Genomic DNA, 15,662 nt, shown 5'->3' on the forward strand with positions numbered 1-15,662 from the left:
TGGGTGAAATGATGTCAATAACACGGGAATAAAGGCAGGAAATCCACGTTCTCTTTGGGAATGCTGTTCTCTCTGTCATTCTCTGCACTGGAGGAGACCCGAAGCAAAGAGCAGAAACTTCCTCTCATCCAACCTTGCTCTTCACGCCTTAAAAATAACGGTCCGTAGGACAACGCCACGCTTTGCAGCGCGCACAAGCAACTTTCCCTCAGCGTTCAAAAGCAAACAAACAAAGACGAGAAGGGAAAACCCACACGCCCAGAGCCCAGCTCCCGTTGCCTCAGGCCGCTCGCCCCGTCCCGCGCGGCTCTCTCACAGCCCCGACGCCGCCGAGCCGCCGCGCACAGCCGGCAGCCGTTACCGCCCGCTCCGTCGCTCCGTCACCTCGTGGCGGACGGACGCCGCTGCACGCGCTCGGGGCGGGCACGCGCGCGCGACTTCTCCCCCTCCCCCAACCCCTACCCCACACACTTCAACCCCGCCTCCCCCTCCCTCCCCGCTTCCCGCGCGGCCGTTACCGCGTGGCAGTTCGCGCGCAGCCGCTCGCGGGGCGCGTGCCGCCTCAGAGGCTTCCGCGCGCGCCGTGCGCAGGGCGTGAGGGGAGGCGGGCTGGGGCCGTGCCCCGCCGACGGACCGCTCCTCCGGTGAGCGCTGGGAGGCGACAGCGAGCTCCTCCCGCCGGATCCGTTCCGGGGAGAGCGAGCCGAGCGGCCAGACTTTTACCTTTTCTCTCTTTTCCCGTCGCTCCCCACCATGCTCCGGACGCCGCCGCCCGCGGGGCAGAAGCCGCGGCTCGGCCCGGCGCCCCTCTCCTGAGGCGATGCGGGAGGCGCCGGCGGGACGGAGCTAGCGAGACCCCCGACCGCCATGCGGGAAGAGAGAGAAGCGGCCGCCTCCGTCTCCCGCCGCGGCCCCGGCAAGCCGCCGCCGCACCGCCCGCAGCCGGACGGCGCGGGGCCGCCGCCGCCGCCGCCGCCGCCACCCCACCCGGCGCCGCCCGAGAGCCTCCGCAACGGCTACGTGCGGGGCTGCGCGACCCCGCCGCGCCGGGACCCCCCGGAGAGCGTCCCGACCCCACCGCTCTGCCCCGGCGCCGCCGCCGCCTCCTCCTCCCGCCGGGCGCTGCTCAGCCTGGGTGCCCTGGCCGCCGTCGCCCTCTCGCTGCTGGCCTTCCCCGGCCGGGGCGGCGCCGGCCCGCAGGACGGCGGCGGCTGGCGGAGCCCCCGGGCGCTGCACGCCTTGCTGAGCCTCTCCCGCTGCCTCAGCCCGCTCTTCAGCATCGCCTGCGCCTTCTTCTTCCTCACCTGCCGCCTGGCCCGCGGGGAGCGCGGCGCGACGCGCTGGTGGCTGCTGGCGCTGCCCGTCTGCTGCTACTCGGGGGACCTGGTGGCGCTGCGGTGGCTGCCGCCCGCGCAGGGGCGCGTCGAGGAGCCCCTCGCCCCCGGCGAGCCGCGGCTGGCGGCGGGCAGGCTGCTGGCCGCGCTGGGCTCGGTGGCGGCGCTCACCCTGCTGCGGAGCTCCGCGGGGCTCCGCCGCAGCCTGCTCGTCCTGCTCTTCTCCGGCGCGGTGTGGCTGGTGTCTCTGACCGGCCTTCAGCCGCTGCCCCCGGCCCTCCGGCCGCTGCTGGCGGGCTCGGTGGGGGTGGCGGGCTGCCTGCTGGCTCTCCGCGGCGCCGAGCGCGGCATCTTCCCGGCTCGGGGCCGGGCGGCGCCCCGGCAGCACCAGCCGCAGCCCCGGCTGCCTGGCGTGGAGGACAAAGTGCCTGCGGTCAGACCCCGGCGGAGGTCGAGCTGCGTGTCCCTGGGGGAAGCTTCGGGCAGCTACTACGGCAGCAGCAAGATGTTCAGGAGACCCTCGTTGCCTTGCATCTCCAGAGAGCAGGTAGGTGGCTCCGGGACCGCGGGGAGAAAGTTTGAGGGCGGCGAGCGCGCCGCTCGCTCTCCCAGCTCCTGTAGGTGTGTTTGCGGGGTGCCTGCTGTCACGCTGCTCTTACAGACAGAGGGAAACGCTCGCTCCTTAGCGTCTTTTGACTCCTTAATTCGGTTCCGCAGGATCGGTGCAATTCTTGCGGGCTGCACGGAAGCTAAGTCGCACCGATGCGTGCGACAGAACGGAAGCTTCGCTCACTTTTTATACGGATTAAACGCTGAAATCTAATCCTTCTTGCTATCAACAGCCTTATTTCTTTCCCATAGCCCACCTCCTCTGCTCCTGGCAAATGTCATGAGACAAAGCCTTGCTGGCCGCTCTCTCCTCTGCTTCTTCTCGCTTTCTATCGACAAAAAGACTGCCAAGTGCTAAAGGAGAACTCGGGTTTGGAGGGATATTATTTACCAGTTTGGGACAGTGTTTGAGTGGCAGGGTCCTTCTGCCTCGCAGATTACCGTGTCTGTTTCTCTGGTCTCCTGTTCAACCATCTCTCCCTCGCTCCAAATAAATTACCATTAGGTTTGAGCTCTTTGAACTCAAGAAACTTCTTTTTTTTTTTTTTTTTTAAACCTCAGAGAGAGCTGTTCAGTAGAGTCTGGAAAGATGCCTGAAACATTCAGTTTTCTTGAATGGAACTCTGTTGGTTTCTGCCTCCTGGAAAACTTGTCAATGAGTCCTGTTTGTTTTTTTTGTTTGTTTTTTGCTTTTTTGCAGGGCAGCCCCCATGTGGGGCAGTTGATTTATATTTGGTAGGTGGCACATGAGCAAAAGGAGCTGGGTGTAAGCGGCCCAGCTCTGCTGGAGTGGACAGTTGACCCCGTGCTGGAGGAGCGTGGGGGCATTGGGAATGAATGGCAAGTGCCCGGCTTCTGTGAAAGGATTGTTGCCACAAAACCCCCCATCTGTTGCTGCGGTGGCTGAAATTCATAAATGCCAAATGAAATGTTCTAACTTTGCTTTGTCGTGCGTTCCATAATGCGCTGCTTGTGATGTGAAATAGGTCGGAGGAAATACGAGGCAAATCTGAAACAGTGCAGCAGTTTGCGAGCGTTTCTTTCTCTGCATTTACGCAATAGAATAATACAGCAGTAATTGTTCTGTGCGTGAAAGGTTCAAATGCCAGTCTGCTGGAACAGGCGTCAGAAGGTTGAAATTATCAAGTGCAGACAATGGGACAAACGTTAAAATATTGTAACAGCAGTTAAGATATGTGGGGAATATTGTACAATAGTTTACTTTCTCTGCTCCCTTCCCTTCTAGGTAGGAAATGCTCTCTGTTTGTATTGTGTTTGTCTACAATATAAGAAACGCAGAAAACGTAGTAACAGCTTTCATTAACTTTTCTAGACGATAAAAGATATTTGTTTTTATTCAACTGAGTAAGTGTTTCCTTTGATATTCAGTTCACTTCCCATAAAATATGTATATATTTCAAGTGAAGACATTTAGTATTCTTTAAGTAACATCATAAACGTCAACCTAACTAAATGCCTGGAATTTATTGGCAGTACTTAAATCATACGTGTTCATAGTAAAATGCAACTGCTTGGTAGACTTCCAGAATTTGATATCTTCATTATCACTAGAAGCGAACAGTAACGACAAAGAGATCTGAAGTTCTTTATTTTCCTCATAAAGTCTATTACACCTTACAGTAAATATTTGTGCTTTATTAGCCATGATTTAAATTGCATTCAGAGATACATGTTCGAGGCAGTGTTTTATGAGGGATTTTTATGAGGACGATGCAGGTGAAATACTCAGCTCTCGTGTTTGACTTGGAGAGATATCAGACATTGCAGAGCTGATAAAGTGTCAGCTGCTGGGGTTGGGGGTCACACGAGGAAGGAAGCCTATGGTCTGTGAGTGTATTTGACCAAACACTGTGAGGTCTTTATGTTGTTTCCTTGAAACGGAAGGAATATAAGCACTTAGTGCTCTTCAGAGGAGCATTTATTGTGTGAACTTTCTTGATTCACTGAATGTTTTGTAGATGTTTAGACAATATTGCAAGGCTTCTTTCTCAATATTTTAAGATAGTGAATTTAATAAGGACTGCTGGGAAGGTCAGTGGAGTATGAGGAACATGCTGCTGGATGTTTGCTGTGTCAGGAGTACTTATAATGACAATATTAGTTTAGCTGTCATTCAGTTTGATGCATTTTATATGATTACTTATGCACATTGCACCCCTACAAGCAGGTGTACATAAGAACAAAAAAAGGCAGATGTAGATTTTAGTTACTTTGTGCGGGGAAAAAGAGATTGCTGGTATTGACATTAAGTTTTCAGATACTTGTTGAATTGAAATTATGCCCAACTCTGTCTTAGTACTGTGAGAAAAGAAGTGTAGTGTGCTGACTTCTGTTTTCTTTTTGCACAAATAAGCTTAAACCAACAATTCTAAGGGATCTTTCTGTGTGGGGAGTAGAGGGAGAGGGGGCAATTCCAGGTGTGCACAACCAGTAGTGTTCACACAGTGGAGTCAAGTGGAGCTGTCGCTGTTTTCTGAGGGTAGAGGTAGGAAGAGGCCCTGTGAGCATGATCCAAGTGCTTTCTGATTTGAGGAATGTACTTCTCAAATTCGGATTTCTGTTTTTTGTTTGTCAACAGATAGCAACAGTCAATAATTATCTTTGTTCTTACCTGTTCCATGAACATCCATGCTTTGCTGTCAGAATCTAATTTGTGCCATATGTGCTTTTTTTCTGCTGTATGTGTGGCTAGAGATGTAGTTTGGTGGGTGGAGGAAAAGAGTCTTGAATAGGCTTTGTCCTTGAAACGTCATGCTACTGTACTTAAATGCCATTTTCAAACATACAGATAGTAATATGTGTAGAACAGAAGGAAGTAAATTAAGGCTAAAAATCATGCAAGCACAATGTCTTCTTGATTTCTACTATATTAACAGGGAAAGAATGCAAATTTGTATGATGTTAGCAGTAAACAGGCCTTTTTGTTTCCTTTTTTTCAGTATTCAAATTGGGCCAATTGATGAGTCGTTTAGCAGTGCAGTTGCAGTATTGATTGCAATTACAAATGCTGTGCAGGCAATGTTTTGACTAAATGTTTTAATGACGTGCTAATGTTAGCATATTGCTATCAAAGGTGTTGCCTGCATTGGCTGTTGAATACTTAATACACATTTCTTGATGTTCTTTTTTGTTTGTTGCTGCTTCTTGAAAGCCAGGTCATGTCAACAAAACCGTGACAGTTCACTACTGGGACTGGTCAGATCTTATAAATAATCTCTGTCTGAAAAATACGGTAGTGTAAAACATTCTTTTTACATCCTTGTGAATGTGTATATGAGAGCATGTAACTACATGTAGGACATGTGATTCTAAAATGTCTATTTGTCTTTACTAAGAGAATAGGCCTTTCAAATTATGTGCATAGGACACACGTCCAAAACAACCTGCAAATAGAGCTAGGGTTTTTTTGTTGTTCATTTTCTTTTTAAAATTTCCTACCTATCTGACTAGGTTCAAACAAGAAGTAAAGCTGAGATGTTAATGGATAAAAACTTCCATGCTGTGCTCTGTCAGCTGAAGGAAGAGTTGTCTCATGTTTAGGCTGGTAGATTGACCACCAATTCTTGCCAATTTCCATTTGTAGCTATCTTATGCCTTTTATCTTGCACCCTCTGAGGATCAAGTCTTATCTTGTACCCTAGGAAGATCACGACTTGATTTAGAGAGTCTAAAATGTACATTTAACTTTTTAAATTAACACAGTTTAATTAGGCACATATAAACTGTCTGTTTCTTGTTTTTAAAACAAATTATATTTTTCCTTAACTGCTGAGGCGATTAGTTTCCTAGGGCAGAAGATACCTGTTAATAGGTATGTTACATTGCCTTAAAGTTTTCAAGTTCTGATACAGTTTCTAGGTTTGCAGCCTAGAAAGATGAAATGTATCTTCTTCTATGCAACTGAGATGATGAGCTCTTTGCAATGTTCATCTTTTCCTGTAGTGGTGGTTGTGGTGACTCTCACCACAACTGTACCTGCAGGCAAAGCTTTATTTCTGTTGTTCTCTGTATGTCTTGAGTTTTTATTGGTCATCTCTTGTGGTGAGGGGTGGAAATCAAGGTAGAAATAAGTGTGTTTGGTTGTGAATGCAATCAACTTCAATATAATGCAGCTGAGTGTTGGAAATACACAATAACAGTGAGTGTTCCATGAAATGACAGTCATGGAGAACAATTTTTGCAACTATTACTTTGGATAAGTAAGATTATTTCTGTCTGGTTCTTTCTGGCCTTGACAGAATGTTTTGTGCCAGGCAAAATGAGAAGGCTTTGTAAGAGTTGCTCCTTTTTTTTAATTCTTTTTTTTTCCTTCTCCATTCTGAAGTTTCTTAGAGTATCTTCAAGTTTCTAGAAGTATCATACCAGAAAGAAGGGATCGTTTGAGCAGTCTGCCTGTAGAGACCTATAGAGAGATTGGAGCTTAAGATGCTGTCCCTGTGGCAGTGATCACCAGAACAGTAATGTGGTTCAGAGACTAACAAAGAATGCTGGGAGTGCGGTTAAGAAGACTGGTGGCTGGTAAGAGCTCTGTTAGCTAACTGTAGGGTAGGCTGGTTTTCAGATATCCAGAATTGCATGGCAGTTTGCTTTGGACAGAAGTAGCACACTAAAAGCAGGGAAACGTGTTTGTAACTTGTCAGTGTAGCAAATTAGCTTGACTGTTTCTGCAGGTGTGATTTCCTGAGGACAAGATGTAAGGAGAGAAACGAATGAAAGTGAAGACATCTGCTGAGGAAACACTGGAGAAATCTGGGGGAAATATTGCAGGTGGTGTGTTACAGGAGTGACCAGAATGCCAGTGGGCAAGAAGTTTGTAAGAACTGAGTTATCAACTGTGTGAAAGGGAACCAACAGAGTACATTGATAAAACATTGGTTTTCAGCTTTGACAAGAAAGCTATTTTAAAATTATGCAAGAAAATGGCAGAGATGTAGAATAATAAGTTCTCAGAAGTATCTCTAGAGTGGCAAAAAAAAAAAAAAAAGGATGGTTTCCATGCTGTAGGTCATAAACAGCATGTTCTGTGAGGTTAAATATGAAAGGAGTGAGAATGACAAGGTGTCAGGTATATTTAACAGAGGAAAAGACAACTCATGTTCAGTTGCACACTCCTATTTGTGCATGTATGTGCCTGGCAGTACCATCCTAATGAAGGAACGTGACCAAACTGATTGAATGCTATGGCCTTAGAAGCTTCAAAGATATGAAATTCAACTAAGCTTTGTGAAAAAAGGGGAGTGGGAAGACCTGCTGGAATATGCTGTGACATACAGCAAGTCCATAGTGTGAGCTGGTGCTCCATACTAGAATCTCACCTGTTTTTCTAGAAAAAAAAACTGTGGGGAGAGAACTGAAATGACTTGTTAAGGTGAGAGTTGGGGGAAAACAATTCTTAGCAAGATGAAAAGACACAACAGAATATATTATATTGGGGAGTAAGAATAATGGGACTTTTTGGCAACTCAGTATGAGTGAAAGTCTGGAGGGACAGGCAGGAATCAAGAATAGCAATAGATTAGAAGTGATAGGATATTGTGATCCATCAACTTATTTGGCAAGGGAAAGCATGATGAAAACATATTGGAGAGATCCTTCCTTCAGCAGGAGTGAGTTATGTGAGTAGTGTTCAGGCGAGGGAGAGAAAAAAGTGTCCTAAGAACTGGGTGCTCCATAAAACGAATCACTGCTGATACAGAATTGTAGCTTACTGATCAGGCTAATATTTGAAAAACAATCGGTTGTTTTGTGAAAGCATATCCATAAGTTGATCCAAAAGTAATGCCTCCTGCTTCTTTCCATGGAAACTACAACAGCTAAGAAGAGCACAACAATGCTATATGATAGAGCAGATTCTCTACAAAACATCAGTTTTTTAACATAGTCATCACCATTAGCTACGCTTTTTCACCAGTGATAAACAAGAGCCTGCATACCGTGCTCATGAAAATCTGTACCAGTGGAAGTGACCCACTGCCATCACTGCTGAAACGCATCACTCACCACCTCACTGTGCGCACATCCATTGTTTGGTCTCCATAAACATTCAGCAAATCTCAGTGGGTGCAGATTGTTTCTGCATGAAGGAATTTACTGGTAAACCGTTGCTTCATCTGTGCTTCCATGTCAGATGCCATTTTGTCAGACTGTCCCTCTGCTGCCATCTGTCACGCAGCGACAACGTGTAACAGAATGTAGGTGGGAAGGTTCAGCCTCTACTGCCATACCACCACCACCTGCATCTGACAGCCTATAATAAAATAGGAGGCATTACTTTCAGAGAGACCCTCATAATTCAAATAGAGGCAGCTGCTGTCTAGAAGTTAGCGTTGAATGTCTGGTTTTCTTTTCATTAACTATCCCTACTTTTTGTAGCTTTTGTGTCTAGCCTCCTCCTTTGAAATGAGCAAATTCACAGGTGGAGGAACAGAAGAAAACACAGCCAGAGAAATGGTTTTTGTACATGCCTTCATTTATTTGGTAGTTTGGCATCTATGAAATGCAGTGCTGCTATGTAGAGCATTTTTTTGTGTGCCAGTGCTAATCTCATTTTATACAAAAAGAGTGGAAATAGCTGACAGACTTCCAATTAAATGTCCTTGAATGTTAATCTTGTCAGGTTTAGTTACCCAGTTCTGATCTGCCAGCCTTAACATTCCTGTCTTCAAATCTAAATACTTTAGTTATTTAATTAATTTAGTTAATTAAGTTAATTTAGTTAAAGGGATATTTGCAGCAAACGTTTGTTGTTCACGTGATAAACAAAAGGTTGTTTCATTGATCGTTAAAATATTCTTTTCCTTACGTACTTTCCTTTAAGATATTCTAGATACCATAGAAAATATACCATGTGAAGCTGCTTTGGATTTGTTTTTGAGAAATTGTCCCTCTTTTATGAAGAAGCAGCATGAATTAGCGAAATAGCTATAACCATGTTGGTAATGCTAGCTGGAAAAATATGCAGGTGGTTTAATTTGGGATGAGCACTTTCAGCGTGCCCAGACCACACAGCACTGCTCCCACCCCAGCAGAGTTGTGCTGCGATCCTGTGGCACACCTGCCTGTGTGACACATCTATTGTCATTGCAGCTTCGTCTGCAGAAGTGTGTAGTATCAGGTCGTCTGGAAGTGAATGAGATGTCACTTTGTGGAGAGGGTTTTTATCAGTTTGACTGAAATAACAGCTTAACAGTGAAACCTCGCATGGGCATCATGGCATTAGAGCATCTCTTTTAACCTTCATTGTTGGTCGTATTTTGTTTTCTTTTTGATTAAACTCTTTTAAAACGATGGCAGGCAAAATTAAGGCCTTAAAAAGGCATTTTACACTAGACTCACTGTCTGTATCTTTAGCATGATTTTTCTTCTAGTGTGGCCTAAAATTAAAGGCTTATATATGTGTTTGGGAACTCTGGGGCTTTTTATTTTTCTTAGTTCAATATTATAAATTAAATTACAAATTATGTTCATTCTTATAAAAACCTTTTTCTAAGTCCCGGTGGGTGAAACTTGTTTAACCACATCAGCAGTACGGCTATTTTTGGTCTGATGGATTCCTTTAAAGGAATTCTAAATTTCTGAGTACTCTAGCACTGAGTGCTCTGATTTCTGACCAGTAGGACTTCTGGCTCTTTGGAGCTTATATCTTTTCTTGTGAACTGCTACTATGGATAAGGTTTATTAATGTTTGGTGATAAACACTGACCTCACTTCAAACAGGAAATAATCTGTGTGGTGCCACGGAGCCTTACAGTGGACATGCCTTACAGAAGTGGGCAGCCTTTTAGCTGGGTTTGCAGCTCAGAGGGGATATGAACTTCTTGTGAGCTTTCTCTGGGGCAGGTACTAATCTCTGTATTTATAGGACGTCATTAGTATTTAATAAAACTCAATGCCACACGTCTAGACTATAACTGCTAACTATATAAGAAAAAAATATATTTGAGAAATCTTAAATAACTCTCTTGAGTATTGGCCACAGTAGCCTCTATTTCATTTGGTTTGCCATCTAAACGGTGTGGTCTACTCACAGTATTTTTGATATTTATTCTTGTAGTTCTGTAACCCTATGTATTACCAGTCCAAAAGAATTCTCCCATTGCATAGTCTGAGCTTCAATTTCAGTTCATTTAGGCTGCTTTTTCTTAGATACAAGCAGTTCAGGTCCCATGTGTGAGAGCAGGAAATTTGTGTTAGAACCTGAAGGTGTGATTAGCACACTGAAAAAAGTTAAAGTCCTGCTGTGCCTGTGAAATACTGTCTGCTCTGCGTTGCCCTGCATGAATTGGCTTGGACTGAAGGAAGTGAAGGCACACCAGCACAGCTTTGCCCTTCATTAGTTGGGACATGTGAGAAGCAGTCTTTCCAGGAAAAGAAAAGTGTTGATGTGGGTTACACTGCTCCCGTTGAGACTGTCCATACAATAATGCCATGGAACAGAGATGTATCCACTGTGAGTTGTTTGTAGCCTGGGGCAAACACACAGACCTGAACGATTTGAAGGTCTTTGTTCAGTCGGACCTATCAATGTAGAATAGAGCACTGTATTTCATATCCTAGCTTGTAAACACAAGCAACTTTGTTATCCGCTCCCTACATGCTCTCTTTCTGTCCTTTTGTTAGCTAGCTACATAGCATCCATTTGGGAATTACTGAGGTGTGCTCTGAAAGGAAATTTCAAATGAAAAAATAGAATTGCAATGAGTTCCAATTGATTGAACGCATAGAAGTTTGTCTAGGCGTTTTCTAGTTGTTGGGTGTTTTTGTAATAATAAAAGAGCTGAGTTACTTGGAATCTTTCCAGTGATTAAAGGAATGCAGTGTGTATGTCGATATGAAGTTAAAATGAGTGATTACCACCATGTGATAAGAGAGAACTTTGTGACGCCATGGCAAAACACAGTTGAAGATATGTTGAAGACAGTGAACTTATTTTATGTAGCTATAGACAAGTATTCATTAGAATCTATCTACGAGTTTCTTTTTTATTCATCATAGAAGAATGTTTCCATGCAATGGTAATACCGAAAATCTAATTTTTCTTCCTATTTGGAGCTTCTGGTTGGACAAATTTGGTTAAGAAAGAAGGTTTTGAAACAGCTGTTCTGTTAACAACCAGTATTTCTGTTGGTTTTAATTTCATTTACTATAACTGGCAGCACTTTCGTTAGATGACAAAGAACTTTTTAAAAAGCTTGAAAATAAGGGGTTTGTGTGTAACTTTATGAAACGTGTGTAAGTTTTGAAAATAAGAAGGCAGGCAGTGGCTATTGCTTTTGAGTGTAGCCTAGGTTTTCAGATCCTCTGAGATAAAGGCTTTTGTATCAAAGACATCTGAGAATGGTCCGAAGGAGAAAATAGTACTTCTGTCTCTGAAGGATAAAAATTCTTGTGGAGAATAAAAGTCAAAGCTAAGATACTCAAGTTTGAAAGCTGTTTTGTTAAAACCAAGTAAAACTCTGTTTACATATTAAATTAATTTATGAATTATGCCTTTTATTAAGATCATTAAGGGTAAAAATTCAAGACAAATCCATTTGGAATCTCATGTGTTGTTTGGAAATATGAAATTGGTATCCAGTTTTAATTAGTGCTCAGGAAAGTGTTGCAGCCTTGGAAAAGGTTCAAGCTGTGTTTCATTAAATAAAGTGATGTAATTCAGAACTAGCTACGAGTCAGTAAAACTTCAATAATTCACCTTTAACTCTTCTCCATTGAGTAATAAGGGATGTAATATAAATGATAAATAAAAATATATAATCAATAATATATAATGTAATACAGAAAGTTAGCTTTATGTCATTATCTTGTATGAGACTAACTGCTGTTAAAATTTCATTTCTAAGGGTTTGTTGAGTCTTCTATCCTTGCCTTAACATTTATTCTGTTAGGAAGCTCCCTAGAGTCAGTGGAGCATTTCTTCTTTCAAGTGGAAGACAACATGTGTTTTACATCATTTAAGGAATAGTATATGTACATATAATTATATATATATAGTCTTGCTGAAAATTCACAGGCTTTAATCTAATTTATAACTTTGACTCTCCAGTAGTAGATGTTAACAGTCCCAAATGAATGCATCCTTAAAACTTACATTTCTTCTGCCTGTCTGGTACTGGACAGGCACGATATGCCTTTAGATGGTACATCTGTATTTTAAATTCATTTTGCTTGAAAATACATGAAAAGAATTTCCTAGAAAGTAAATGATCAATCAGAAATTGCTTATTTGCTTGTCTCTGTCTCAAAATACCATTTTTCTTTCTCTTTCCCTGTCTGCAACTGTTTTAATTTTACAATCATTTTAACACCTCTTCTGACCAGTGTGTTCTTTGTTCACTTTCTACGTATTAGAAGACCAGTAACATAATTTTATCCAAAATTACAGATACTGTTCAACAAAGACAAAAGTATCCTGACTTGAAAATATTTTTACTTTTTTGGAAACCTTTCAACCAAATTTTTTTTATTTTAAATCATGTAGAACATTTGGTAATGCAATTTATTAAGCAGAAGGATTAAATATTTCCTTGCACTTACAACAGTATTTTCAGAATCCCTTATGTGAAGGGGTTACTATGTTAAGTCCATAACTTAAAAATGATGCATATTTAGCCTGCCTTTAAGAAGGCATCTGTGTTTATTTCTGATGTACAGACTGCACACTTCATGTTAATATCTTGCAATATTGCAAAGATTTTTTTTCCCCTCTATTTCTGCAGATTAGATGTAAAGTATTTGTTCACCTGCTTCATTTTCTATAAATGTAATTGCAAATTTGCCAGGTCTGAGCTGTTAACACTCAGATTTTTGTAGATGCAAGCTTATTCTTTTGCGCTCAAAGAGAGACTGTACGTTTTCAGCAGTTTCAAAGCTGAAAATAATCCTCCATTTACTTTGTAGGTAGAGGGGACAGAGGTTCCATAAGTTGCTTTTGGAGAGCAGTAAGCATTTAGCCATCTTGCTAATGTTTTGCCTAAGTCCATTCTAAGCGAGCGAGGAAAGCAAAGTAGGAGTAGCTTTGGCTCTAGTGCTGTAGCTGTAGCAAGAATAGCTGGCTGATTAGTGACGGTAGGGATTGAACTGTGCCTCAACAAATGATTGCTGAACAACCCTTTGTTTCTCCTCCATTCAAAAACAAGGGGAAAGAATTAAAGGGTTTGTATCCTTCAAAGTATCTTCCTGCACTGTTTTGCCCGATCTTTCTGATACTGACGTTTGTATCTGAATTTGAGCTGTTTCATTCCGATTACCACTTGGGTTGTAGCAGCATTAGTAAGAGAAGAGGAATATTTTCTTTCTTGATGTATAGAGCTCTATTTGCCATGTATAGAAAGAACTCTGGCAACTAAATTAAACCAGACTTCTGCAGAATTTTTTTTAAAAGGAAATTCTGAACTTTTTTTCTACTTTCTGAGTAATGCTTTGGCTCAGCATATCTTCTAGACTCCCAGCTGTGTCTCAGGTCTGTCTTTTAGTTCCCGTCAGCTCTGCTTCACTCTTTGAGATGCTCTGCAATGATACCCCTGCAGATTACAGGAAAAGGGGTAAGCCAAGAAAAGCCAGAGTCAATAGCTGTGACTTCCCTATGTTTGCCTCCTCTCAAGTGTCATTTGGGAGGTTATTCAGCTTGGTGCACAGAGCTATACTTTTTTCTTGCGTCCCAGGCAAAGCATAGCAGGAAACAGAGCTGGGGTGTATCTCACGACGGTACATTCTGTAGCTGGGAGACTGTTATAAAGCACGTAAGGGTTCTGACTGTTGCAGAAGTGTGTTTGATCTTTGGTATTTGGATAAACTCCCAAACGTATCACAAGGCTCGCAGAGGCCAACCTTCCCTGCAGGATGGCCTTGTTATATAGCAATTAAATGAAGGAAACAACTAAGTTATTTGGTGCCTATTTAGGTATGAGTAACTTTTTATGCCCTCTGAGAGAACTTGCTGTGGATGTTTCTTTGCTATCTAATTCAGATAGCTAAAAATTCACTTTCTCAAAGTTAACCTGAGCAACCATTAGTTAATTCTGTATAATCTTCCTGAACCTTGAATCCCATAAAATGCATGAAAACCATCATGCAGCCGCCACAAAAACTATACCTTAAAGGACCAAGGAAAGGAAATTGCTGTCAACATTTCTCAGTCTGGAGATGAGATTTTTTCCATTTGCCCCTGGGCCTTCTTTGAATAGAGCTGGAATCTTTTGGATCCCAGGGTGATGTTATTGCTAGTGCATACCAGTATACTGTTTGTTTTTGTTGGTTTTTGGGTTTTTTTTTGAGTTTTGTATTAGTGTATTCATTTGCCTGCACACCTGGAGTTTTGTTGGTTTTTTTTTACCCCAATGCTTTTGTTTTCTTTCATAATAAGACTAAGTTGTGACACTAGATTTGAGCAAGAAGACCTCCCAAGAAACCAGAAAAGCCATGATGCATTTGGAAGATTTAGGCTATATCCTTTGATTGGAAAACCAGGGCTGGAGTTCTTTTTAGAGCAGTGAGCAGTTCTAACATGCTATGAACCTGGCCTTTGTTGGAGGGTGAGGGGGGAAGAGGAGGTGGGCAAAATAATCACTAGCATTGTCTTCTTCCTGCACCTTCAGCTTTGTGGTGTCTTTCTGACCACTGCAGAGAACTAGATGCTCTGATAGGTTATTCTGTTGGCTGTCATCTGACTGTTCCAGAATGCTTTGGGGGGGTTTCACACTTAACACTGCTCTGGGTAGATCAGTTGGTGAAGATGAGAGATCTTTTTTTTTTTTTTTTTTATCAGTAATTTCATGTACATTTTGCCTTTGTGAAGCACTGCCCAGCGTGTTTTTTTTTTGTTTGTTTGTTTGTTTTTAACAAAAACAATGACCTTTATCTTTCCTTTTTTGCTTCCTTTGTGCCCTGTGATTATTCCATAATGCTGAAAAAATAGTTAAGTTTTGCACCAGATAAACATTGATGTTAGCACTGATGTTAGAGTTCTATGCTGGCAATGGTTTGTTGCGTATTTATTCCTGTCATGAAATAGCCAAATCCATGCTTAACAGGGATTCCTGAAATTGTCCACACTGTTTTGTGCAATACATTGTCAGGCCAATGCACGTGCTCTTTGGTTATCATTTAATCCTAAAATAATCATCATTAATTGGCTCCAGAATCCACAGTTCCTGTGGAAGAGATGATCAGTAAAATTCTGGAGTTGTAAAATTAATACCAGAGGTACAGGTAATTGGATGTTTTATGTAGAATCTGCAGGTGTTTGAGCTTTTTACGTTTGAATGAGCACAGGCTCTCAGTAGCGTTCCTGCATTTATGTTTTAAATGCAAATTAAAAGATTATGAACTTTTATTTAAGATTGTTTTCCTTTTTAATGTCTTTTTTTTTTTTTTCCTCAATTCAAAAGAGAACGCCGCTTAGGCAGCCTGTGCAGAAGTGTGAGAAAGTTAAAAATGCGTTTGTAAAACATTTCTGTACAAGTTGATTTCCAGATACGATAGGTTAACCATAAAGCTGCTAACCAAGGGTTAAGCTCAGTGTGTTTCTCTGGCTGCCGAGTGAAACAGGATGCAGTGACTACATTGTCAGACTGCTGGTGTGAGTGCAAACAGATGAGGAAATGCTGGATCAGGCACTTCAGCAACTTGGGCTGTTACCGAGGAAACCGTTTGCGTCATACTTGCCAGCAATTAGCTTACAGTTCTTTTATTTTTGAT

General features: G+C 42.8%; 1 protein-coding gene across 1 annotated transcript in view; it reads left to right on the forward strand.

The window, feature by feature from the left end:
* Positions 1-867: 867 nt before the first annotated feature.
* The window catches only part of PDE3B (phosphodiesterase 3B), a gene marked incomplete at both ends in the record, with an annotated part of 74,240 nt that continues 59,445 nt past the window's right edge, over positions 868-15,662 (forward strand). The window contains one exon of the mRNA XM_079536655.1: positions 868-1,881. Coding sequence (XP_079392781.1) covers positions 868-1,881 — 1,014 coding nt within the window. The remainder of the gene's footprint in view (positions 1,882-15,662) is intronic.

The sequence above is a fragment of the Tetrao urogallus genome (genome assembly GCF_951394365.1).
Source record: "Tetrao urogallus genome assembly, chromosome: 6".
NCBI lineage: Eukaryota > Metazoa > Chordata > Aves > Galliformes > Phasianidae > Tetrao > Tetrao urogallus.